This window comes from Staurois parvus, unplaced genomic scaffold (genome assembly GCF_062004578.1).
Source record: "Staurois parvus isolate SC_StPar_1 unplaced genomic scaffold, SC_StPar_1.0 ptg000257l, whole genome shotgun sequence".
NCBI classification, from domain to species: domain Eukaryota; kingdom Metazoa; phylum Chordata; class Amphibia; order Anura; family Ranidae; genus Staurois; species Staurois parvus.
Genome location: NW_028318053.1, coordinates 1625100 through 1652677, shown reverse-complemented (window position 1 = coordinate 1652677; position 27578 = coordinate 1625100). Strand labels below are relative to the sequence as shown.

The 27578-nt window shown below is 39.9% G+C and overlaps 1 protein-coding gene across 1 annotated transcript in view; it reads right to left on the bottom strand.

The window, feature by feature from the left end:
- Positions 1 to 442: 442 nt before the first annotated feature.
- Positions 443 to 27578, bottom strand: part of SLC9A3 (solute carrier family 9 member A3) — a 442722-nt gene continuing 415586 nt past the window's right edge. Inside the window, 3 exon segments of the mRNA XM_089681031.1 lie at positions 443 to 824; positions 13710 to 13820; positions 26892 to 26952. Coding sequence (XP_089537157.1) covers positions 580 to 824; positions 13710 to 13820; positions 26892 to 26952 — 417 coding nt within the window. The 3' untranslated portion in view covers positions 443 to 579.

The window sequence follows — 27578 nt, the reverse complement described above, 5'->3', positions numbered from 1 at the left end:
CTGAAAGTTCGAGTTACCAAACGTCAGCCACCACCTAATGACTTGGCAAGAATCTGCCAAGAGGAGTGGGCCAAAATCCCTCCTGAGATGTGTGAAAACCTGGTGGCCAACTACAAGTAATATCTGACCTCTGTGATTGCCAACAAGGGATTTGCCACCAAGTATAAGTCATGTTTTGTGAAGGGGATCAAATACTTATTTCCCTCATGAACATGCAAATCAGTGCATAATTTGTTAGCAACACAAAATTCAAAACAAATGCATGTCTATTCTGTCTCAGTGTTACAATACACCTACCATTCGATTTTTAGACTGATCATTTCTTTTTGAGTGGGTAAACATTAAAAATCAGCAGGGGAATATCTATCTATCTATCTATCTATCTAATTTCTATCTATCTATCTAATTTCTATCATATTTCAAACTGATTTTGTCTTAATACACAGCTTGATATTTTATTTAACATGTATTAACATTCTACTGTTGTAACAAACTAATAGTAATAATTTTGTAGGTAGCTAAAAATGGTGATTCTGGTCTAAAAATATCTGTTTTAAATAAAGAACTTAATATCAAATATTACATGTTCGTCTCTGGAAGGAAAGATCTGGGCCGCTCCTCTGCACCATCTGCAATCAAAAAGGAATCAACTGATCTGTTGCTGATACGTAATGGGGTGAGTCTTCTGAAGTTGTTTGGCGAATATGGTATCTGTACTTGTGCTCTTTGGGATGGGACTACTGTATCTTCACTGTACAGCCATTGTCCAAACTTCATAGGGAAATTTTGCTCCTCATCAGACGAAAATACTGGATTATCAAACCCTAAAATTTTAAATTGGAAAGTGTTTTGTTTAATAAGCCCAAGGACACAACATACTTATAATAAAACACATGTTACTTGCTATGCAGCTCTTTTTATAAAGTTAAGATCGTTAACAAATAGCAATTTTTTACTTTAAGCTTAATGTGTTTTGCTCTTCAGAAACTATAAACATACATAGGGGATAAGTTATGCTAGCTATACATGCATGAATTTCTCTCGTTCAGCCCCGTGGGCTGACCAGGGGCATCAGTCAGCTTCCTCAACCATGCTAAATATAGCATAGGTGGGGGAATCTGCACTGCTGGCTATTGTATCCAGAAAGCTGCAGAACTCATGGCTGCCTGAATACGCCCAATGCCCCACCCTACGCATTTCATCATCTGACATCCTCCAGGGGTGGATATGTCAGATGAGAAATGTGTAGGGAAGAGTATTGGACGTGACGGCACCACACACACTACTCATGGCCTGCCAGTTGAGACATGGTTGAATGCAAGTGTTTTGGTGTGCTATTATTGAATAAATGCTCCTAGATTGTAAGCTCGAAAGAGCAGGGCCCTCGTGTATTGTATTGTTACTGTCTTGTCTCATGTTCTGTCCCCCCTGCTACTGTACAGCGCTGAGCATACCCTTTGGCGCTGTATAATAATAATAACAAATGCATGAATGGTTTTACGCTATGAGAGGCTTTTTTCTCCTCCTTCAGATTATGTGTATGCAGTTGAACATTATGGAGCGCCAGTATGGAGAGTTCTTGAGAGAGACCTGTTAAACTGAGAGAAGGTGCAGATTCTGAGATTCTTACGCACTGTATGCTAGTTTTATACAATCACCAGCATCTTTCAATGTTGAGTTAATTTGGTGCATTTGGTGGTGGAATAAGGTGGAAAGGTGGAATAAGCGCTGAAAGGTGGAATAAGGAAGAAAAAAAAAGTTGTCTTTGAGAACTTACTATTTTTCTGTTTGCACGGGACTTTTTCTATATATGGGGCACGTTATGTATATAGATGACAACTGAACACTTTTTATTGGAATTTTTTAACATTACAGTTGCAATATTGTACTTCACTATACTTCACTAGCAAAGGTGATATATTTGTGTGTTTGATGTTTATGCACTTTACTGCTGGTTATATTATGCACATTTGCACTTTATGATATATGAAAACTATTTTTGCACTATAGTACCTTCAAACAGGAAGTAGTAGCGCTGTTCACTTCATATTCATTTTTCTTGATGCTTGCATCAATAGAATAGCAGCTGCTTAATAATTGTCCCTTAGAGAAACTGTGACACAGTTCTAATTGTTTGCTTATACTATCGTCATCCATGGGAGAATAGGAATCCTCAAAAATTGGAATACATTAAGCACTTTTCTTATGCAGGAAATTTATAGTAATCAAGTGGATAATACCCTTCCTTTTTCCACTGACCCCACCCAACAGCTTTCGAATGGATAAATAATGTAACTTGTATGTATGCCTTAAAACTGGAGTGACTAACCTATCAGCAAAGAGTATTTTTTTTTTTTAATCTGGGCAGGGTCGCTAACTACTCCTAAGCCTGAAACTTCAAGAATGGCTGCTTTTTAAGGTGCTGATGATTGTGGGCTAGCTTTTTAATGACATGTCACAAAACATAAAATTAAACACCCAGATTTCAACAAGGCATTTGATTCAGAATTTTTAGTTTATGGCCAAAATGCTGACTTTTGAGTACTGATCTTCAGTAGATAAGTGTTGAAAAAGTTTAAATATGAATAATGCTAGTTTATATATGTGAAGCCAGCTATGTATGATTTGTGGTAATGTTAACCTCTCCCACCGACTGCTGCGGGTATACAGGACATTCAGGATGGAGAGCTGGAAAAGGGGCTGGTAAATGTAATTTATCGACCCCTTCCTTTAGTGAATGAACACAGTGAGTGATTGGTACCGATTGCTCCTGTGTCCATTCATACAGTAACTAAAGCATAATAAACTGTGTTTACTATGCTTCAGTTTATGAATGTACAGGAGCCTCTGTCTTCTGTTCATTCATCTTCAGAGCTAATACGGTGTGAATGAGCAGTTTTTTTGTGTATCTGGAGCTGTCTGCATTACGAGAATGCATCAGCTGTATAAACACAGCCACAGGTCCTATTTTGATATATGTGCAGGTGTAGATAATTGGCCCCAAATACACACTGTCATTGTTTGGAGGCCATATACCTGCATTCACACGCCTGTCAAATTAGGAATTGCGGCTGTGTTCATACAGCTGCTGCATCCCCTTAGCGTAACATAGGCCGCCTGCACACATCACTAGCCACAGTTTAATAAAAAAAAAACACAATTCACATGCCACCACAGGCCATAGTATCTATATGAATGAGCCCCAAAACCTCATTTATATGTCATTTGCGGATTTCTATATTTTAGATTTAGCAGGAATTATTTAGGTTATGGCATGTTTGTGTCCGCTAATAATGATTTTAGTGTATTTTTAGTGAACATATCAGGTAGGCTTTATGGGCCCCCTGATTTCTAACAGCAGCCCTGCTTCTGAGTGTCCCTAGTTTTCAGTGATGCTGCTTATCACAGCAAAGGACCAGTAGAGGTAAGCCTGGATTCTACAGAAATAGTGAAGGTTGGCACACAATTTTATTTGCCTATATACCTCATCTCTGGGTCATTTTGATGTGCAGTTTTACGGAAGGTGAACTCTGCATATGCAATATTTGAATTGCATAAGATGCTAATTTTTAGCATTTTTGACAGATTCATTTTAAAACATTATACATGATGTCCTGCCTTATTGGTTTAAACAATATGATCGTTATTTTGAATTGGTCTGTAATCAGATTTATCCTAAGATATTTGACCTAAGTTCTGTTCTAAGTGTACCCTGTATTTACATGTGCTTTCTCCCCATTCCAATGTGCTAACATAGTCATGTATGAGCTTGATTTGTTCTGTATGATATTCTCTATTCAAGTATATACCTAATATTAATGTGCCCTATTCCTTTTGAATTCTATGAATTGTGACATGTGGAATAGACATTTTATTGCACATCTGCATTCCTAGAACCTTAATGGCCTTACAGGTCATGTGTGACTGCTTGACTGAGTTATTTTTTACGATAGGGCACAGGAAAGTGTTATTTCCTGGCAAGACCAATTAGCTGTTTACATCCTGGCCAGCTCTATGTTTTACTTAAGATAAAAGGTTCTTTTGAAGTTCATTAAAAGTTACAGCTACAAATTCCATAGCTTTCAGGAGGGAGGGGAGGAAGATCATCTCTCATGAAAAACAACAATGCGGAGACCTTAACAAGATAGCATGTCGTGTACAGCTCAATGTCTGTGTTGCGCACAATTGTTATACTGGGTTAATTTTTTTGTGCTATAAACAAAGACCGAAAAAATAATAATTTTTACTTTCGGTTATAAAAAATACATAGTAAAGTTAGTCATCAATTTAGACCAAAATGTATTCTGCTATGTCTTTGGTAAAAATAAAAATTCCAATAAGTGTATATTAACTAATTTGTGTGAAAGTTATAGCATCTACAAACTGTGGTATAGATACTGCAATTTAAGTCATTATTTGCTATACAGCTCGCTAGTTTAACTGACAATTGTGCAGTCATGCAATACTGTACATAAATAAAATTTGTCCTTTTTTCACACAAATAGAGCTTTCTTTTGGTGGTGTTTGATCTACTCTGGGTTTTTTTTTTTTTGCGCTATAGACAGACCAAAAATTTTGAAAAAAATTTTATTTTCTCATTTCTGTCATAAAAAATATCCAGTAAACTCAAATTTCATCATAAATTTAGACCAAAATGTATTTTGCTACATGTCTTTGGTAAAAAAAAATCCCAATAAGTGTAAATTAATATATAGAGTAAATAAGCGAGAGCTAAAAAATATTATGAATAGTTAATTACGGATAAAAAAATAGCTTCTGGAACTCAGGATATACAGTCCCAATGTAAATGTATCTGATAAAAGTGCAGCGCTATAAACGCATGAGACATAAATATCTTAAATCATATGAAATCAATAAAGTGCAAAGAAGTGCATAAATAGTGCAACTGAATGAATCAATAAAAGTCCGTGACGACCATATGTATCACAAAGCAGGCAGTAAAATCTGCTAATGTCCTTTATAATATGGCAATTAATCCAAGTGCAAACGTGCAATTATTCATGAAGGGAATCCACCGCCTTGGACGGATGTACACTCACCAGACAGCAAACAAAATAGCGCATCTGTTTATATCAAACATATGGGGGTGCAGTGGTATAATGACAGCTCCGGATTTATTCATGCAGCTCCATCCATCCACCAGTTGGAGCAGGTCCCCTTTAATTCTGGGGGTAATCAGCTCAGCCACAGGAGCCAGAAAGTGCTTATATAGTGTAGTATTTATTGATAAGCTTATATAACAATAAAATCATCCACGTGGAGTAAGTAAAATCACATTCATATACCAAGATGGCTGCTACTCCTTGGTAGCGGCGGCGTGACGTCAGCAATGTAGGCTACACCCAACGTGTTTCGTGCAACAGCACGTCAGCACGGCCCATTGCCGACGTCCAGTATTAGTCTCATTTAAATAGCCCACAAGGTGCGAACCGTGGAGATGCCGCCGCCATATTGTCGGCGATATTGCGGTCATGTGACAACCCGTGGCCATCTTGCCAAAGTATGGGCCGTAATCCCGCCCGTAATAGCAGCCATTTTAATGTAGCCTAAGTCGCAGTTGATCCGAACAGCTTAAACTGCGATGGGAAAAAAAATTTACAGATGGAGACTACTTATATAATTATTATTGTGATGATAACTGAATGTTTCTTAATGTAATACTTAGTGGGAAATATCACCATTGGGGTACATATATATAAGATATACATTACTTACCATATATTGGATTTATGTATATGTACCATATAATGTAAAACATTTATCTAAAAAATTCAATAGCAAATTTATTAAAAAAATCTATTTAAAATGAAAAAATATAAAATATGTTTAGCACCTTGCGGGATATGCAAATAAGTCAATGGAACATAGTTATCAAATACCGTGAATATCATGTGTTAATCACTCTGTACAAATAGCCTTATAAATACACAAAAATATACGAACTAATAAAAATATATAAATCTAAAATTACTACATGGTGTATAAATGTTTGAATAGATATATAATTTAATTATATCCTATTATCATTTTACCTAATATTTTGATCTATTACCATATAATGAACAAAGTTTATATAACTAGTGCAGATCTAACTAGTACAAATCTATTTAAGAAATATCCTTAATGCAAGTTGTAGTTGGAAATACCAAATACCGTGAATATCATGTGTTAATCACTCTGTACAAATAGCCTTATAATGTATCACAAAGCAGGCAGTAAAAACTGCCAATGTCCTTTAATTCTAAATCCTTTAATCCAAGTGCCAACGTGCAATTATTCATGAAGGGAATCCACCGCCTTGGACGGATGTACACTCACCAGACAGCAAACAAGATAGTGCATCTGTTTATATCAAACACCTGGGGGTGCAGTGGTATAATGACAGCTCCAGATTTAATCATGCAGCTCCATCCATCCACCAGTTGGAGCAGGTCTCCTTTAATTCTGGGGGTAATCAGCTCAGCTACAGGAGCCAGAAAGTGCTTATATAGTGTAGTATTTATTGGTAAGCAATAATAAAATCATCCTCGTGGAGTAAGTAAGTAAAATCACAAATTCATATGCCAAGATGGCTGCCGCTGCTCGGTAGTGGTGGCGTGACAGTCAGCAATGTAGGCTCCACCCAACGCGTTTCGTGAAACAGCACGTCTTCAGGGGTTCGCCCATTGCCGACGTCCAGTATCAGTCTCATTTAAATAGCCCGCAAGGCGCGAACCATGGAGATGCTGCCGCCATATTGTCGGACTATATTGCGGTCATGTGACAACCCGCGGCAATCTTGCCGAAGTCCGGGCTGGGATTAATAGCGGCCATTTTAATGTAGCCTGAGTCGCAGTTGATCTGAATGGCTTAAATAAACATACTATGTCCTTCAACTGCGATGGGAAAAAAAATTACCAATGGAGACTACTTATATAATTATCATTGTGGTGATAACTGAATGTTTTCTAATGTATTATTTAGTGTGAAATATGTGATTATTGGGAAAATAATGTGATATATAATAACAGTATGTGAATAAATCAGAACGATCATAAAAATACCTGCTGTATATATTAAAAACATATGTGTGGCATACTATCAAAAACCCACCATTGGGGTATATATACAGTACATGATATACATAAATCCAATATATGGTAAGTAATGTATATGTACCATATAATGTAAAAAACTAATACCATAAAAAATTCAATAGCAAATTTATTAAAAAATCTATTTAAAATTAAAAAATAAAAAATAAAATATATGTTTAGCACCTTGCGGGATATGCAAATAAGTCTCCTATGTGTAGGTTTGGAGGGGTGCGGAATAGGGTTAGCATTTTCAAAATGGACCCCTTGTTTCAAAACATCTGACTTATTAGTGTTATATGTTTGCCATTTGAATACTTTGCCCTCTTTATAATCATTAACATTCCGTTTTATTTTTTCTTCTTTTTCAATTCTTGTTCTTTCTCAGTAGTTTCCAGGATCTGTTGTAATCTGTCAGATTCAGTTTTATAGTCTTTAATAAAAGTTTTAGTTTTTTGGCGAACTTAAAGGCTTCTATCCCTGCAACAAATGTCCTATCTGTGTCTGGAGTGGTAGACTTCCCAAGATCACTTCCTTCCAGGGCACTCATGGGGCCCCCAGGCAATAGGGGATCATGGGACCCCTGTATCCTTGCCCAAACTCAAAAAAACCTATGAAAAAGGTACCGAAGGGGCATCTTATGGGGCCCCCTACTGACCCCGGGCCCTCGGACAGTGCCCGAGTTTCCAAATGGTCAGTCCGCCCCTGCTTCCTTCACCTCGTGTGTCACCAACAAAACGTATCAAATAGAGGCATTAATTACCTGTAACAGCAAACATGTAGTATATCTCATGGAATGTTCATGTCAAAAACAATAGATTGGGAGAACTACTAGGCGAATGAGATATAGAATGCAAGAGCATATCTACAACATAAAAAGGATACAAAGATCATTCTCTATCTAAACATTTTAGAGATGTTCACCATAGAGTTCCACATGAGATTAAATGTGTTGGTGTATATATATACTCAACCCACATTAGAGAGGATGCAGTAAAAGGATGATCTCTCAACTCGAAACTAAATGTATATATGAGATGAAATCACTTACTCCCCGAGGTCATAACGTAGATATTGACATCAATTGTTTTATTGACAAAAGCTAAGGTCATTTATACACATCAGGGATACTGGATAATTAGGGACCAGTAATATATATTTTTTAATATATATATTTTTTAATATATCCTTTTTTATACTATATGTGGAATTTTATTATTTTACATATTAGTTTACATATATATTGGGAATTTTATATATTGGTAATTCAGTGATACCTCTATTTATATATTTGAAATTTTTTTACACCATATATTTCCAACTACAACTTGCATTAAGGATATTTCTTAAATAGATTTGTACTAGTTAGATCTGCACTAGTTATATAAACTTTGTTCATTATATGGTAATAGATCAAAATATTAGGTAAAATGATAATAGGATATAATTAAATTATATATCTATTCAAACATTTATATACCATGTAGTAATTTTAGATTTATATATTTTTATTAGTTTGTATATTTTTGTGTATTTATAAGGCTATTTGTACAAAGTGATTAACACATGATATTCACGGTATTTGATAACTATGTTCCATTGACTTATTTGCATATCCCGCAAGGTGCTAAACATATTTTATATTTTTTAATTTTAAATTGATTTTTTTAATTAATTTGCTATTGAATTTTTTAGATAAATGTTTTACATTATATGGTACATATACATAAATCCAATATATGGTAAGTAATGTATATCTTATATATATGTACCCCAATGGTGATATTTCCCACTAAGTATTACATTAGGAAACATTCAGTTATCATCACAATAATAATTATATAAGTAGTCTCCATCGGTAAGTTTTTTTTTCCCATTGCAGTCGAAGGACATAGTATGTTGCTTATTTAAGCTGTTCGGATCAACTGCGACTTAGGCTACATTAAAATGGCTGCTATTACGGGCGGGATTACGGCCCATACTTTGGCAAGATGGCCGCGGGTTGTCACATGACCGCAATATTGCCGACAATATGGCGGCGGCATCTCCGTGGTTCGCACCTTACAGGCTATTTAAATGAGAACCCCTGAAGACGTGCTGTCGCACGAAACACGTTGGGTGTAGCCTACATTGCTGACGTCACGCTGCCGCTACCGAGGAATGGCAGCCATCTTGGTATATGAATGTGATTTTACTTACTCCACGTGGATGATTTTATTATTGCTTACCAATAAATACTACACTATATAAGCACTTTCTGGCTCCTGTGGCTGAGCTGATTACCCCCAGAATTAAAGGAGACCTGCTCCAACTGGTGGATGGATGGAGCTGCATGATTAAATCCGGAGCTGTCATTATACCACTGCACCCCCATATGTTTGATATAAACAGATGCGCTATTTTGTTTGCTGTTTGGTGAGTGTACATCCATCCAAGACGGTGGATTCCCTTCATGAATAATTGCACGTTTGCACTTGGATTAATTGCCATATTATAAAGGACATTAGCAGATTTTACTGCCTGCTTTGTGATACATATGGTCGTCACGGACTTTTATTGATTCATTCAGTTGCACTATTTATGCACTTTTTTGCACTTTATTGATTTAATATGATTTAAGATATTTATGTCTCATGCGTTGCATTTTTATCAGATATGTGTATTATTTATTGCTTAGTGTGAAAGTTATAGCGTCTACAAATGGCGGTATAGATATTGCAATTTACGTCATTGTGACGTCAAATTACATCACTTTGGATGGGGGCCCATGGAACCCAGCTCACTTTGGAGAGGTGGAGAGACCCCTATCTCAGCTCCCCATATCCCTCTTATGCGTAAATCACCCTGTGCCTGTTAGGGGTACAGGGTGATCTGTCCTAATATTGTGTGGGCTTTGTCGCAGACTGTGTAGACATGTTTAGGAGACAGGTGGGGGGGGTGTCTCCAGCAGCCCTCCCTCCTGATGGGACTGTCTGCTGGTGTGAAGTTTGAATACCAGTGTGTCTCTTGTTACTAAATGTAGATTGCCCCACCCTGTGTCATTATGCAGGGAGGGGGGATTGTCCCCTGAGTGTATATATCTTGTATCTGTGTTCAAACAAAAATAGTCTACCTCCTGGTTTACTTCAAGACTGGTGTCTAGTCTTGTATGGTCGGCTGTGGTGTCTGTTGTCCGTGTTCGGATGGGGAAGCAGTATTCTAACGGAAGTACTCAAGGGCAGTCTGGATTGGTTCCGTTACAGTCATTTTTTGCTATACGGTGTTGCGCTAGTTTCACTGACAATTGTGCAATACTGTACATAAGTTAAATTTATGTCTTTTTTTCACACAAATAGAGATTTATTTTGGTGGTATTTGATCACCTCTGGGTTTTATTTAGGCCAAAAAATGTATTTTACTACATGTCTTTGGTAAACAAAATCCCAATAACTGCATATTAATTGGTGAAGGTTATAGCGTCTATGGTATAGATGCTGGAATTTTACACAGCTTTTACTTTCTGACTGGCTGCATTTCTTGAGGTGCTAAAATACCAGGGCAGTACAACCACCCCCAAATGATCCCTTCTCTGAAAGTAGACAACCTAAACGATCTGCTGAGAGGCATGTTGAGTCCAGAGAAGATTTATTTTTTTTCAACAAGTTTTTGGAAAATTGCAAACTTTTTTTAACACAAAGTTGTCCCTTAAATTATATATTGCTCACACATGCCATGGGTATATGTGGAATTACACCCCAAAATACATTCTGCTACTTCTACAGAGTATGGAGATACCACGCGTGAGACTTTTTGGGAGCCTAGCTACATACAGGAGCCCAAAATCCAATGGCCACTTTGAAAGCCTGAAGGTGCGTAAATACCTATTACAGTTTCGGAGGCCCTGAAATGCCAGGATAGCACCAAAAAAACCCCAAATGACCATTTTTTCTGGAAAGTAGACACCCCAAGGAATTTTAAAAGATGCATAGTGAGTATTTTTTTTTTCTCACAAGGTTTTGAAAAATAAAGGAGAAGTAGAAATATGTTTTTGTTTTCTTTCTTTACTTTCCAGAATCATTGGCAACAAATGAGCTACAAAATACTCACCATGCTTCTTATCAAATTTCTTGGGATGTCTACTTTCCAATTTTGGGGGGGGGGTGTACTATTCTGTCAGTTCAGGGCCTGCGAAACTGTGATAGGTAGTCAGGAAGTGTAATTAGGAAATAAAGCCCTTTAAAAGCCTGAAGGTGCTTACTGGATTTTGGGATCCTGTACGTGGCTAGACTGCCAAAAAGTCTCTCACATGTGGTACCCCCATACTTGGGAGAAGTAGCAGAATGTATTTTGGGGAGTAATTTCACATATACCCAAGTCATGTGTGAGCAACATATCATTTAAGCGATAACTTTGAGTAAAAAAAAATATATATTTCCTGTCATTTTCCAAAAACTTGTAATTAAATAAACTCTATGAACTCAACATGCCTCTCCGCAAACAGTTTGGGGTGTCTACTTTCCAAAAAGGGGTCATTTGAGGGGGGCATTTTATGTCACACTTTTGTACTCCGTTTCTCTCCGTGTCAATATTTCAGTGCATTTGTTATGTCCTTCATCAACAGAACTGTACACCTTACTTTTTTTTGTCAATGAGCTTGTCTCTGACTGTTACTTTGTTGTTGTGCTGTCTATAATAAAATTCATTGTAAAAGAAGTTTATGCCACACATAACTCACTCTTCTAACCACCTGAAAACCAAGCCTTTGCTGACACTTTTTGTTCACATGAAAAAAAAATTGGTTTTTTTTTTTTCTTTCAAACGCAAATTTCTTGAGGAAAAAAACTTTTTTTTTTTTTTAACTTTTAATCCACAAAAACACAATATATTGGCCAATTGTTTGGTAAAATACCAACCACTGTTTACATACTGGCATGGGGTCAACGCTCGTGCACGCAGTTGCGAGCGCGGAGCAAGGGGGGGCGAGGGTGCTTTTTTTTTTTTTTGGATCACTTTTATTGCTATCACAGGGAATGTAAATATCCCCAGTGACTGCAATAGGCATTAACAGGAATACTTTGAGAAATCTGGGGTCTATTAGACACAATATATCTCCTCTGTCCTTACATCATCTGATCTCACTAAGATCGGAGTAATCAGATGCTTTCCCAATTTAAAAATGGCGCTGTTTATAACTTGCAAAACTGAGGTAGCTTCCGATTTTCTTATACTATAAATATTGGAGGCATTACAGTCTCCAATCAGCTCTATGGTCAGCTGGCAGAAACACCGTCTGCATTCTCCGGTTCCCCCGATGGCACAGGAGAGAAGGCAGCGGGGGAGGGGGGCATCTTCTCCCACTGCTTGTAAAAGTAATCCTGCAGCTAATTAGCCACTAGGATTGCTTTTACATGAAAGCCAATCGCCGGCTGCAGGTGCATCTGCAGGCATCATCCTGGTATAACCGCTCAAAGTCCAGTGATGTACAGGTACATCGCTGGTCCTTGTTGGGTATATATGCTATGGGTTTGTTTATGCAGCCTGTGAGCTGAATGAAGAAAAAAATCTCTGCCAGAAAGTGCGTGGTGTGCCCATCATTAGAATATACCACCCTGCATCCACCCACCTCTAATGGTGGGCACACACGAAAAGTTCTTTTTTTGTCGTTCAGCCCTAACCGATTCTATTCACATTGATAGATGTGGATAAAGAATTCTCTGCCAACAAAACTTTTTTAAAAATGCCGAAGTATAGGGGCCATCCACCCGCTGGTTACCACAGGCCCCCATGCTTGGGCATATATGCTCTTTTTTAACTGCAGATGAAAAATCTCATCCAACAGTGCTGCACACACTTATTTATGTATATTCTCAGAGCAAGACCCTGTTGCTGTGAGAATAAACAGATCGTATAATAAACAATATGATGTGTGATAGGCCAGGGATCAAGCAACAGATCCAGGTCGAACATCACTGGCCTGAATGTGTTGATTGATCTCTTGGGCAGCAAATTACTGTATTACTGCTATAGGGTGGACCTTAAACGGCTAAGAGTATTGTATGTCCACACACTGACATACCTTTTTGAAGTTTAAAGCTTATTTCCACCTTTACAGCCAGTTGAATATCACCTACTTTATTTTTGTTGCCTGTTGCCATTAACATAGCAAAAAAAAACCCCAAACACCTTGCCACTTAAATCTTTAGTTGTGCTTTTTACTTAAAAATACTACTTCGCTTTCCCCAGCTTTGTACTATTTAGGAGGGGGCTAAGGGGTTATGTTTAACATACAGTAAATAGCCCTGCCCTTACTGTGCTGCAGATCTCATCAACCAGCCTGACGGATTTCACATGCAACTGTTGCTAGCGGCTGTTATAGCCACTAGCAAAAATCACCGATTTCTCCCAACGGGGATGGGTTCCCCTGGCCACCCCGCCAACCTGCCAGGAGGGATTTCGCTGTCAACACTGTCTGTGTTGATAGAGAATTGAGCGATTATCTTTCCTGCAATCTGTCTATGGCCAGCCTAAGCTTTTTTTTTTTCTTTTCAGACAAGTATAGTCAAAATACAAAAAGGATAGCAAAAACATAACACAATACATTAACTGATAAGTACATGTTATATTTATAAATATTACCTGATGCAGGATCTACATTCCCTTTATTCTCTGTCAAGGAACTTAAAAACGTAATGCTGTGATCAAGCTGAGTGTCATATTCCATAGTTTCTTCTGGATCTAAATCTTTTTCTATATGGATAAAGCTTGCATTAAAGTTTGTAGTTAAAGTGTATGAAAACCCAATGAACTTATTTACATGCTTTTGATTAAATATACCACTGAAAACATTTTATAGCTGTTTGATATCTGATATCTGTTTTGATAAAGAGTTAATTTAGCCCTCCTAGTTGTTATCTTGGACGACATAAAGACTAGCTTTAGGATTTAGAGATCAGAGAATAGTTTATCAAAAAGACAATAGGTAGAGCTGACACTATTCAGTCCAGAAAAATCCTATAGGGCTTAAAGTGGTATTAAACCCAAATCCAAAATTGTATTATATTGCAGCTTACCAATCATTATATGATTACAATCTAGTGTCACACTTCACTAACAATAAAAAAACAACTTAAAACATCTGCAAATAAGTGTCCATGCATAAATATACTCTGTAGTTGTATATATTCACTGATGTATGAAGATTAAATGCTTCTTAGTACACCTCCTGCAATATATTATTTCAAGCCAATGTGTGAACCTCCACAAGTTGTGCTCTCACCTGGTGTATATGACCAAACCGCTAAGTGAGGTCATATATAGCGTGTGTCCCTTTAGTGGACTATGGTAGGATGGTTATGATGTTCAGTGGGTCTGGGACTCCTTCACTGTCCTCCGTAATCCTCCTTTATTCTTCGGCATGTCAGAGCGGCTGAATCAGGTTCTCTGGTGGGGGATGAGCTCACTGATCTCGTCTGTCTTGTAACTTGCTTCACCAAACACTCCAAACCGACCAGAACGACGATATCAGTGAGCTCATCCCCCGCCCGGGAACCTGATTCAGCTGCTCTGACAGCTTTGCACCATGCAGAAGAATAAAAGAGGATAACTAGGACAGTGAAGGAGGCCCAGACGCACTGGACATTATAACCATCCTACAATAGTCCACTAAAGGGACACATGCTATACAGTATATGACCTCACTTGGCGGTTTAGTCATATACACCAGATGAGAGCACAATCAGTGGAGGTGCACACACACTGGCTTGAAGTAATATATTGCACGAGGTGTACCAAGAAGCATTTAATCTTCATCAGTGGATATATACAACTACAGAGTATATTTATTTGTATATATATTTATTTTATTTATTTTATATTTATACAATTATTTGCAGACGTTTTAAGTTTTGTTTTTTGGTGAAGAGCGACACTAGATTGTAATCCTATTTTTTTTTTTTTTTATAATCAATCTTTCTTAACATTTTTGTATAATCTGAAAATGTAATCAAATACATTCACATTGGCCAGGCAAACAGACAAAAAATTAAGGCATTAGATATAAAAAAGAAATGTGGACCATAGGCCGTACATAAGCTGGGTACCAATGTTACCCAGGAACTCATTACTTAAAAAAAAAAGGGGGAGAAAAGAAAGGGAAAGTAAAAACAAACCCCCTGCCCAAAAAACAAACATCCAGGTGGGTATAAACAACAACATAGGGGTATACTATATATCAAATCTACAGAAAAATCTGGTATCTGTTATCTCTGAGGAATAGTACATCCATCCCTGACATTCGGTTTTACATTTCTTCCTTTGATTCCTAACCATTTTCACCCATTGCTCAGCTTCCATAATTGCATCCACTTCCAGTCAGAAAGTGTTGGGCAAGCAGATTGTTTCCAAAACCTAGGAATTAAGGATTTAGTTGCGTTCAGTAGATGGGGAGTGAATCTTTTTTTTTATGCAACTTCCTAGAAGATGAGGTCACGTGAAAGAGGAGGCAGAGGGGAGATCTTTCTATATGTCTTAATGTCAGTTTCTGGATCCAAGGAGTGATTGCGTCCCAAAAGACCACAATTTTGGGGCAGATCCACCAAAGGTGAAGAAATGTACCACATTGATCGCAGCCTCTCCAGCAATGAGCATTGGCAGTAGGGAATATCTGTGCTAAATTGGATGGGGTTTTATACCATCAAGTGAAAAATGTATAAGAAGACTCCTGGGTACAGGAACTGATGGAGGAGGTATGCGTCAATTTAATAATCATATGTATCTGAGGAGGGGTGAGTTCCAAGTCCAGTTCCTTCTCCCATTCCCGTATGTAATACGGAACAAACGTTGAATGCAAACTCAGCACTAGTTTATACATTTGGAATAATAAAAGTCTAGAGTTTTTGAGTCTAGTGCACATAGCTTTGTATGGCGTAAGAGCACATCTAGGTCGTAACTTAGGGTTCAACCCAGTTAAGAAATTAGCCAGTTGACAGTACCTCTAATCCGCAAGTGGGAAAGTCCAATACGTAGATTGTAAGGCATGGATAGGTGGGGGGGTACCCTGAGGGGCAAATTTAGCACAGGAAAAATCTCCATCCACTTCCCAGGAGTGAAAGAATCCAAGATCCTCTCCTGGAGGGAACCAAGGGTAACCCCCAGTGGAGCTAGTGGGAATGTCCCAGGAGCATACAAGCCGGACCCATTCAATCTATCCCAGACTGCCAACGTGGTACGAGTCAGGGGTGAAGTCCAGTCAGACAGTCCTCTGTAAGCAATTGTGATCCAAGGGGCACCTGTTATATTCCTCCCAGCCATTGTTTTCTCCAAGGAAACCCACAGATTAGTCAGGACATCATGCTGCCAGTTGAGAATATGCACCAGAGCCATGGCTCTATAATATAAAGCCACGTCAGGGAGTCCCACTCCACTATCCATCTTATGTCTACGTAAGATGTCGCATGCCAATTTAAGGTGTTTGTCATGCCAGATAAAAGTCACAAATGCTCTATGGAGTCACTTAAAGAATGTGTGAAGCATTTAATAGGTGTAGTATATAAAAAGTATATAATCCTTGGTAGGATCGTCATTTTTAAGACATTCACCCTACCAAACCAGGTCAAGGGGTGGATCCGCCATTGCTGTAAGTCTTTTAATATGCCAGTCAGCAAGTTGAGGTCATATAAAAGTTTTAGGTTGGGAGAAATATGAGTCCCCAAGTCCGATATAGAGTCCCTCCACCACATGAAGGGGAAAGACAGTTGCAGCGATTCAGCGAGCAGTACCATTCTGGGCCCAATGTAATATATGTAAAGCCCGGATTGAATTATCTCTGGCCTCAAGGCCCACCAGGAAACCAGTCTGATCAGGGTGAACTAGGTCCACAACAGGTCCCTGTAGGCGAACTGCCAGAATTTTGGCCAACAGCTTAGTATCAGAATTGAATAAAGAAATGGGCCTATAGTTAGCACAATATTGAGGGTCCTTGTCTGGCTTTGGCAATATGGTGATATGGGCCAGGAGAGCCTCTGTAGGCACTGGGTTGTTACTGGTGAGAGTTAAGATAACTACAAGAGTTAAGATAACTACAGAGTGGGCTGGCTAAGATTGAAAAGAATTTCTTATAATATTGACTAGTGAAGCCATCTGGCTCCTATGGAAGAAAACTATATTTGAAATATATTTTAAAAATATTCTTCCCAAATATATTGACATATATTTGAAATGCTACAATTTTGGCCATATTAAATATATTTCAAGATATATTTCAATAAATATATATATATATATATATATATATATATACACATACACACTGTATGTTCAAATGCATTTTGCAAAGTATACAAAACATATTTTTTTTAAATATATTTTAAATATATTGTATGTCTTTAAAAATACAAATCTACATTTTTGGAATGCATTTACAAATATGTTAAAATTACTTTTTTATATGTTAAAAAAAATCTGAAGAATATATTGTAGCGATACCCCCGAAGAGGCTGCTTACGTTTGTTCACTCCGTTACTCTGCTTCTCAACCCCAAGAATTGTCTCAGCCCCAACTGACACACCTGGCAATAGTGTAAGTGCAAGGACCAATGAAAAGCACACATGTTCTAATAAAACACAGAGCTCAGCTTTACTGCAAGACCTCTATGGAAAGTAAAACACTAACAACAGGTATAAGGTGAATCAAGAGAACAGCAAATACTGAGAACGAAAGCAATATAACTCACTTTTACACTCAGGCTGCTTTCAGGGAATTTCAACCGTGAATAACCCCAAGAGCAGAGTAAACATTTCAATGGCAACCTCAAAGTGGGTTTAACTCCTCTACATAAATTTGGCTCTATGATGTCCAAGCAGGAGGAGAGCAGTAGAATGACTCTCTGTTGTGTCAGACTTCTTCCGCCTAACCCCCGACACCACAAGCCCAATAGGCAAACACTGTGCACAACTGATGCTTAATAGCTACTTTCCAAGGTAAAGCTATTCCCTCACACACCATGCAATATAGAGGCCTGAATACGCATGCACGTGGTAAAATAATATTTGTAATCCTGTGGCAGTATTTGTATAGCAAAGCAAATATTGTGTCTGTTTAGCAGGGCCATCTACACAACCCAGTGCCTGGTGAGTATGGGCGAAGTGTAATGTATCTGTGCAGTGTTCTCATCATCTGCCAGTGGGCAAAATCCCTCTCACCAGATCCTGTGACTAAGGCCCAAACGATTGTCCTGGAAATGACAGGCTCCTCTAGTCACCTCACGATGAGCGCTTCACATTGTCAGTGTAGGCACTGTGTCAGTGTAGGCCACGTGTCTCAGTTTGGATGTTCCCCTGACTGATGCAGATAACTAAACATGCAGTGAACTGACCCTTGCTAGATCCAGACTGTTTCCTGCCACATGCAGTTTGCCTCCCCTCAGGAAAAACAAGATGGAGTCCTTCACTCTGCTCTCACTAAGCATGATGGTCTCTGTAGTTCCATTCCTCATATAAGCCTATCAGGCAGTTTCTGTTCAAGACTGCATATGCCACAATGCTTTGCAGCTGCATATCCTGCTTGAGAAAGTACCTGTCATTGGTTCCTTTAATGGCTCTTCTGATTGGCTCTCTCTCTATTACAGCCTGAGAGAAGAAGGGAGGGGCTGAAATCCCTCACTGCCTAAGTCTGTGCCCAGTGCAAGTGTCAGATTTCACAGGAGATGCAAGTCAGCAGGTTACAGCAGGCAAAGATAGGATTAATTTCCTTCGCTACACACTCCCCCCACCAAAGAACCTTTGGTCCTCCAAAGGCAGTAACAATCCTTGACCTGGTACATGCTTGATATATACACGCGGAAAAAAAACAAGTTAGTACACACAGGAAACCAAACAATTTACATTTTCATAAAACATTGGCAGTGGAACCTCCCACCAGTTAGCATAGGAGGGAAGCCACCTTAATTGGAATGGCCCAGCCGGGTGAGTCAGAATTGTTGACCATCAAATCTGCGGTGGAAGGATTAGGTGCTTCAAGAGTCCTTTTTGCAGTGAGAATGACCTCTTCAGAGCTCTCACCCATAGTATCATATGTTAGTCTCTTTGGCGGGTGAATAACCCTACGCTCTTGCTGTTCTTTAGGCTCTGGGGTTGCAAGCACACTGGTCTCTTCTTCATCCACCACCTTCTCATCTTCCTGCATTTTAGCTTCATCCCTAACTTTCTCTTCAATGAAGGATGGGAAGTCTGCAGGGCCTGCTGTCAGAAAAGAGGATTGAGAGTCTTCCAGCTCTTCAAATTAGTGGAATCTGAGGCACAAGCTCAGGAGCTTCTGGCCTTAGTAGCCCGGTGTCCGTCACCATGAAAGCAGAAGGAGGGATAGCAGATTCAGGCATCTGAGACGACCACAGCCAATTAATTGCCATCTCTTCATTTTCGCTGTCCCTATTTTCTGCAGGCTGGAGCATGGACTGAGACCGAGTCACTGGCCGACATCTCTGGGGGGCCCTGCATGATATAGTGGCACACAAACTGCTTCAACTGCCGGATCTGGTACACTGGGAGCCCCGGCAGCTGTTTGCAGACAACATAGGGCTGCGATTTCCACCGGTCAGCCAATTTATGTTTTCCAGGGACACCCAGGTTTCTCAGCAGTACCTTGTCACCCGGCTGTAAGTGCTGCACTCGCACCCTGAGGTCAAAGTTTCTTTTGTTTCTCTGTCCTCGTGCATCTGAGGCAGCTTGGGCCTTGTCATAGGCAGCCTTCAGACTTTTCCGCAGGTGGTCCACATATCCTCTGTGTGAGGTTGCAGAGGTACGATCTATGGATGTGCTGAAAGCCACATCTACTGGCAGCCGGGCCTCCCGCCCAAACATCAGACGATAGGGAGAGTATCCTGTGACATTGTTTGTGGTGCATTATAAGCATGCACAATAGCTGATATGTGTTTGCTCCAGTGCTGCTTTTTCTCAGAAGTAAGAGTCCCAAGCATATCCAAGAGGGTTCTGTTGAATTGAAGTCTCTCCCTTGATCACAATGGATGCATTGAGGTAGACCATAGTGTACAAAGAATTTCTACACCAAGATCTTGGCCAACGTGGATGCTTGTTTGTCTCTCATTTGAAAAGCCTGGGCATATCTAGTGAAGTGATTAGTTACTACTACGATATTTCCCTGTCCACTCAAATTGGGCTCCAAGCTCAGAAAATCAATGCGCACCAGCTCCATGGGTCCCTGACTCTGAAGGTTGCCCACTGGGGCAGCTCGGTGAGGCAAAGTCTTCCTTTGCATGCACCTAAAGCAGGAGTGACAGTAACCCTGAACTTCAGCCCGCATGCAGGGCCAGTAGAATCTGTCCCTCACCAGCTGGAAGGTCCTGTCAGGTCCTAAGTGACCATGACTATCGTGCAAGGCAGTTAATACTGTCTTTCTGTGTTTTTCTGGCAGGAACAACTGCCATATTTCTTCAGGATCACTAGAAGGGCATCTTCGGTAGACCACCCCTTGATGCAACTGCAACCGATCCAACTCCCGGTGTAGTAGACTAGCTTCCTTAAGGGAGTCAGTGAGGAGCAAGTCAGAGCGTTGGCTCTCAATGCCAAGCTACAGAGAGGGTCTTCCAACTGATCCCTTCGCAAGCCTTTCTTGGAGAGTTTTGGCAGGCCTTCATCCCCTACTTGGGTGACATTGCAGTAACATCTTGGAACACCAGCGGCTGACACTCCAATGTCTTCGGCCCTGGATCCTCCTCCAGCTTGGTGTTCTGCTCCTTGACATAAGGCTCGTACTCCTTTTGGGAGTCAGCTGAACCCATTCTTCAGGATAGTTCCTGGGACAATGGGGCATTCTTGACAATGCATCCGCATCTTTGTTTCCACCTCCCAGTCGATATTTCAGACTGAAAGTGAATTCAGATAGAACAGCCAGCCATCTGTGACCTGTGGCATCTAACTTCGCCGTAGTGAGGATATAAGTGAGAGGGTTATTGTCGGTCTTGATCACGAATTCAGCCATGTACAAGTAATCTCTCAGCTTATCCACTACTGCCCAATTTAGACCCAGAAATTCGAGCTTGTGTGTGGGATAGTTCTCAGTGGGTGCCAAGCTCCGACTCTCATAGACAACAGGCCGAAGGTGCCCATCATGCTCTTGATACAGCACCCTACCTAACCCGTCTCTGCTAGCATCAACATGCAGCTCGTATGGCTTGGTTGGGTCTGCATAGGCTAGAACTGGAGCAGTGGTTAGACTCCACTTCAGCTGTCTGAAAGCCTCTTCACACTAAGCAGTCCACTCTTCTTGAATGGACTCTCTGGTTTAGTCAGATCTGGGTCATTGTCTTCATCTTTGCTCTTCAGTAGTTCGTGGAGTGGGTGAGCTATTTTAGTGAATCCCTCGACTAATCTTCTGTAGTAGGAACAGAATCCCAGAAATGACCTAAGCTTGGTCACATTAGTAGGCCTTGGCCGGGAAGTGATGGCCTCCAGCTTCTGGGGGTCGGTGGCCACTCCATCAGCAGACACAGTGTGGCCAAGGTAGTTAACCAAGGGTTGATAGAACTGACACTTCTCCAGGGATAACTTCAACCCCTTGTCATGGAGTCTCTTCAGTACCTTCTCTAGATGCTCTTCGTGCTCTTCAAGAGTCTTGCAAAAGACAATGATATTTTCTAGGTACACCAATACCTCTATCAGGTTTCTGTCTCCCACCGTCTTCTCCATTAACCTCTGGAAAGTGGCTGGGGCACCGGACATGCCTTGTGGCATGAGGTCGAATTCAAAGAACCTCACCAGGGTAGTGAAAGCGGTCTTCTCCAGGTCTTCAGGGTGCATGGGGATTTGGTAGCATCCGTTCTTCAAATCCAACACGCTAAACCACTTGGCTCCTGATAGACTCTGCAAGGCATCTTCTATTCTTGGGGTGGTGTATTGGTCAGGAATGGTCCTCCTGTTCAGCGTCAGATAATCAATACACAGCCTCAATGCCCCATTCTTCTTCCGTACCACCACTATTGGAGAAGTGTATGGACTCCGGGACTCTCGGATGATACCTGCCCCTTTCAACTCTGCCAGTTGCTCACACAGGTCTTCCAAGTCCCCTAAAGGAATCCATCAAACTCTATCACTGAATGGCTTATCCTTCTTAAGATGGATTCAGTGTTTGGCACATTTTGCACATCCCACATTGAATTCATTCTTGGAGAATGCGACCTTCCATCCCTGAAGCTGAGCCTTGGCCCTTTCCTTCCATTCAGGTGGAAGTGGAGTACTTTTCAGATAGAATTCCTTGACAGGGATCCCATCTTTCTCTTCCCCTACCAAATCAGATAGTGAGAATGGGGTGGCTGGGTTAACTTGTCCCAACAACATCCAAGCTGGCATCTTCACAGGCAAGGGTGTTATTTTGTGGCCACTAACTGAGATTTTTCCATGACTTCTTTGTAACGCTTTAGTTGAAACAACTTCAGGAATTATCTCTACTCCCAAACTTTTTCTCTGGCCATCTGCTTCGATGATGATGAAAGGGCCTTGTTGTTTCCAGTTCAATTTGACGGAAGCTTGTAAACAAGCCACTTCACCAGGCTGTAACACCTTCTCTCTTTGGTCCAGACGCCAGATCTTCCCCACTCCCTCAGCTGGAGCCTTCTGTTCTTGTACCAGGAGCTGATAGACCTGTCTCAACATGGGGTGCACACTTATAGTTTGAAGTGCCTGACTCCAGAACAACAGGCGTCAAAAATCTTCTGACCAGATCAGTATTGTTCCTATGATGAGGGAACTCGTACTGACCCCTGGTGGGTGAGGACAGACCACTGCTAATGTGTCAAGTCTCAATTTTCCCAGCCACCGAGGTATCAAAAGTCAGCCTGACAGGTAAATAACCATCATAGGGGAAGTTCTGAGTTCTGATGTTCCTTATCTCCAGCTCTTCAAACTTCTACAAGAGCAGGTTCTTGTCATAGAAGTCTCAGTAGAGAAGGATCACTTGAGCTCCAGTATCCAAAAGGGCCTTAGTGTAGATTTCCTTGAAAACAACAGGATAAGGTCCCACCAGCTTGTCTGGAAGCTTGGGGGCGATGGGAATCTGAGTCTGTTTGGTGGCCTGAATCCGCACTAGTTCCTTGCGGAAATTCTGATCTGGTTTAATTTCCTTTGAGTACCGGGTATCTGGTGTGCATTGATCCTCCTCTGCTAGGCCGTATGTGCGGAAGTAAACAGGGCACTGGGTCACTCTGAGGCAACAATGGGAGCCCTCTGCAAAGGTTTGGACTTCCGCTGCTGTCTCCTCACGTCGTTTTTTAGGTAGCTCACTACCTCAGATGGGCACCCGGTTTGCTCCTTCACCTGGGCCTCCTGAAGTTTTCCAGGCGACTTTCCAAGAGACAACTTGCTCTCACCACCTCTGTTGTAAGGTCTGTCAGGTTTTCTTCATTTGGGCAACGAGCGATGAAATGTCCTACCTCGCCACAGCGATAACACTTCTTATCGGTAGAGGAGACAACACCCCTTCCTCCCTTAGTTAGGGTGGACACCATCTGCTTCACTTCCTTGAATGATTGTTGCATATCGGCATGGGCTTCCATCACTTGTCCTACTGTTTTCTGAATTCCACAGAATGTTTGCTGTAGAGTAGTTTGTGCCTGTGTCAACTGACCTATAGCTTGCATCAAAGTGCCCTCCATCTGAGCTGGTCTCCGATGCAGACCCGGATTGTATGATGTAAGCCGTAGCGCCATATTTAAGCCCCTCTGCAAGTCAGCAGGTTATAGCAGGCACAGATAGGATTAATTTCCTCCGCTACAATATTTAAATAATATATATTTTTAAAGAGATTTTTTTAAAAATATATTCCTCAGATTTTCTTTTACATATATTTTTACATATATTTGTAAATGCATTGCAAAAATGTAGATTTGTATTTTTAAAGACAAACAGTATATTTGAAATGTATTTTTAAAAATATTTTTCATATATCTTGTAATAAAACTCATTTCAACATACAGGCATTTTTGTTCCTCAATAATATGAGGGGAGTGCAGGGAAAGCAGAGTCCTGGATGTAAGTCTGTATAGTAGTAGTCTGAGTCACCTTATCCACAGTAGGGGGAGTGGTTGGGAAGTTGTAAAGAGAGGCATAGAACTGTTTAAACAGCCCAGGATAACATGAGTGTCCTCCACCCGTCCAGTCTGTATTGTCAAGCCATGAATATGACGTAAGGCCTGCTGTTTCTTTAATTGTCTAGCCAGGAGGCGACCACATTTGTTCCCATGTTCATAGAAGCGGTGGGCATAAAATTTAAGTTTGTCCCTGGCTCTACGGTCCAAGCACTGAAAGAGTGTGGTGCGTAAGGTTTATAGTGCCTGAACATCCGAAGGGTCAAAGTGTGTTTTATGTTTAATTTCTAGGGTATGAATTTTATCCAACAATTCCACAATCTCCCTCTGTTTTTCCTTTTAAATTTGAGAGCCATGGGCTATCGGTTCACCCCTGATCACAGCTTTGTGACCTTCCCAATTCACCTGTGTGGACACATCTCCAGAGGAATTTGTTTCGAAGTAAAATTGTAGGGAGCGAGAGACCGCTTCAAAAACAGCTGGGTCATCCAGCAGGTTCTCATTAAGTCTCCACTTCCTCAGGGTATATAGGATATACTCTGAGGAAGTCACGTTATCATGACGCAACGCGTCGGTACGCCAGTTCCGGTGACGCACTTCCGGTTGGATGCCATTTTGGATATGTTCTGAAGACTCATGCAGTACACCCATACTAAGCGGTGGCAATGCTGTTTTAACCAGTTTTTATGTGAGTGGGCAATTTTACTTTTATTATTTGAAGTTTAATAAACATATTACGCTACGAAGGATGTTTTTTTTTGCTTATGTTTCTGACGATATGGATCTGATGGGGCTGTGACCTGAGAGTATTATCGGGAAGGATCTTATGCAACATCTCTGCTTGGACGAGGCCTGTTTCTCTGGGATCGTGGTGAGATTTACAAAGCGAGTTGGCCCTTGTGGTCTCCGCTTGGAGGTGAGGAGGCATTTCTGCCATTTAGGATTCATGTCACCTGTTTTGAAGATCACCTTAACGCGAGCACCAGTATGTTGGCTTTCAGTTGTTAGCCTGTGTTGTTTGGACATTTTTATTGATTACATGCACCCGTGTGGTGGCATTTTGAGTGTTTGGTCATTCATTTCTTTGATTTTATGCATGTGTATGAATTTATTTGTATTTTGAGTTATTCACTACTGGCACTTGTCAAATTGTGTCGTGTTGTCACCCCCTGAGGGGTCACGCAATATTGATTATTAGTCCTCTGTGTGGACGGGGGGAGGTTATTGTTTTTTGTGTATTTTTTCCATCAGTAAAAGGGTTCACATTTTTTATTGCTACAGGTTTCACCTGTTCACTTTGTTAGATCCAACTGGATCATTACACTGAGTGTTCTTTGTACTGTCACGTCACGTGTCACACACATTTATTTGTTTATATGCTTCTATTTATAAGTCACCATTTTTTGTGTTCTTCACCTATTATTTATAGCGCTTCACCATTTTTTCTATCACTCTCTCAATCAACACTGACTATTTTTAATCCTTTTTCCACTAGCATTAGTAAATAGATAGGAAAGTATATCATATTTACCAGTTTTAAACTTTTTATTTTACATTTCTTCAGTTACTTGGTTTCCAGGCCTAGGCAAATGATGCCATACACCCCTGGAGTTTTCAGAAGGGGAGGAGGGTTTTCTTCAGTTAAGCGCACCCTCCTACTTGTATGCCTGGGTTAAGTGCAGATGGATTCCAGGAAGTTAATGCTACATGAGTCATCTTCCCTTATTAACAAAGGCCATGGCCAGAAATGCTAGCGTTGTGTTTTTTTGGAAAGTGAATTTGCAGCAAAATAAAGCATGGAGAAACAGGTAGATGGGCGAGTATTAAAAATTAATTAAACAATATTTTAGGTTTGTGGTGCTCAGATGCAGTGCAGTTCCACTGTAAGCAGTCTATCCCAAGAGAAATGTAAAGTGTCAGTAGATCTCATATGCAGAGTGAGCATACTACATATGTAGCAAGTGGTGAGACAAACTATAAAGTATTTAAAGTGGCAGCAGACCTCATACCATCCAAGCTGCAGGTTGAGAATACTACATATACGTGATGGAAGGCACATTGTTGAAACACATTATAATACCATTTAAAGTGGTAGTAATTCATAGAGCTCAAGGTACGGAAGCTTACGGAAGAATATTGTGCTATATATATACTGAATATATAAATTGTTATCTAACCCTCTATTATCTAGAGGACCATACAACAGGGTGAGCATTTTTCTATTAGACTTGGTGACTGTCTTTATGCATGCAAGTTAAACTGAAGGTGGCACATTATCATGAGTTTGTGGAAGCTTATGGACATATGCGGAAAACGTTTGGTAAAAGAAAGGATATATACATTTGTTGGTGTGGAACTAACATTAAGGAGAAACACTTGGATGAGCACTGTTATTATTTGGGGCTGCATTAAGGCCTTTATGTTATCTGTTTTTGTTGGATTGTTTTCAGTTTTTGGTTTTCATTTGTGTATACAGTAGAAGTAGGATTTAAATTTAGCGCTGCACCAATTATATGTTTGCTAGATAGTAGGAGGTGTTCACATTACCCAGACAGAAGCATGAGCACCCGAAAGAATATAGAAGACTAAGGACTAAGGAGCTTTCAACCTAGGTTTTTTTTTTTTTTAAATTTAGTTAAGGTGCAGCTACACTTTAAAAGTGAATTATCATCTTGGAGACGTGTGTAATAAATAGTTTTATTGTGAGTAAAATTAGCATATCTTACCATATACTTTGCTTTCATCTGGAATGCTTCCATTCTGCAACATATAAATACTGCTATTTCTCTGGTAAAGAAAAAAAAATAGGTGATGTTTGTATGGTTTCAAATGACATATATTTTAATTCTGTAAATCTTTGTATATTACAAGTGCACAATATATAACCTAATATCCAAATACAGCTACAACATTTCATTTTGTTTTGAATAGTGCAGAAAAGGTTAAAGCCTCTGTTAGATTTTATTGCTGTGTCCCTATGGGGGAAAAGGTTAGGAATGTCTAAAAAATATTTTATTGCTGTCTGGGACTTATTTTTTTTTTATAGCTACATACCACACATGTTGTACTGGACATGAGATAAAATTCCTCCACTGGAGTCACAGCAAAATCTAAAAGCTTGACTAAACAAAAGCACCTCTTCCCCATACTATGCAAAAACTGAACAAAAAAAATTATTTTTGATCAGGCTTTAAACATACTGATATCAAACTGAAGTAGGGTTGATAAGAGAAGGAAATACAATCCCCTTCATGTTCAGAGAATTATCGGATTTTGTCTAATTCCAATCCTTTTTTACCCATACAAACTTTGAAGCCTTGTTAATAGGCCTTCTTTATATTTATGAAAACTATATACTTTGAGAGCTGTAAGCAGTGCATACAATATTGTTAATGATATGTGTAACTTGAGAA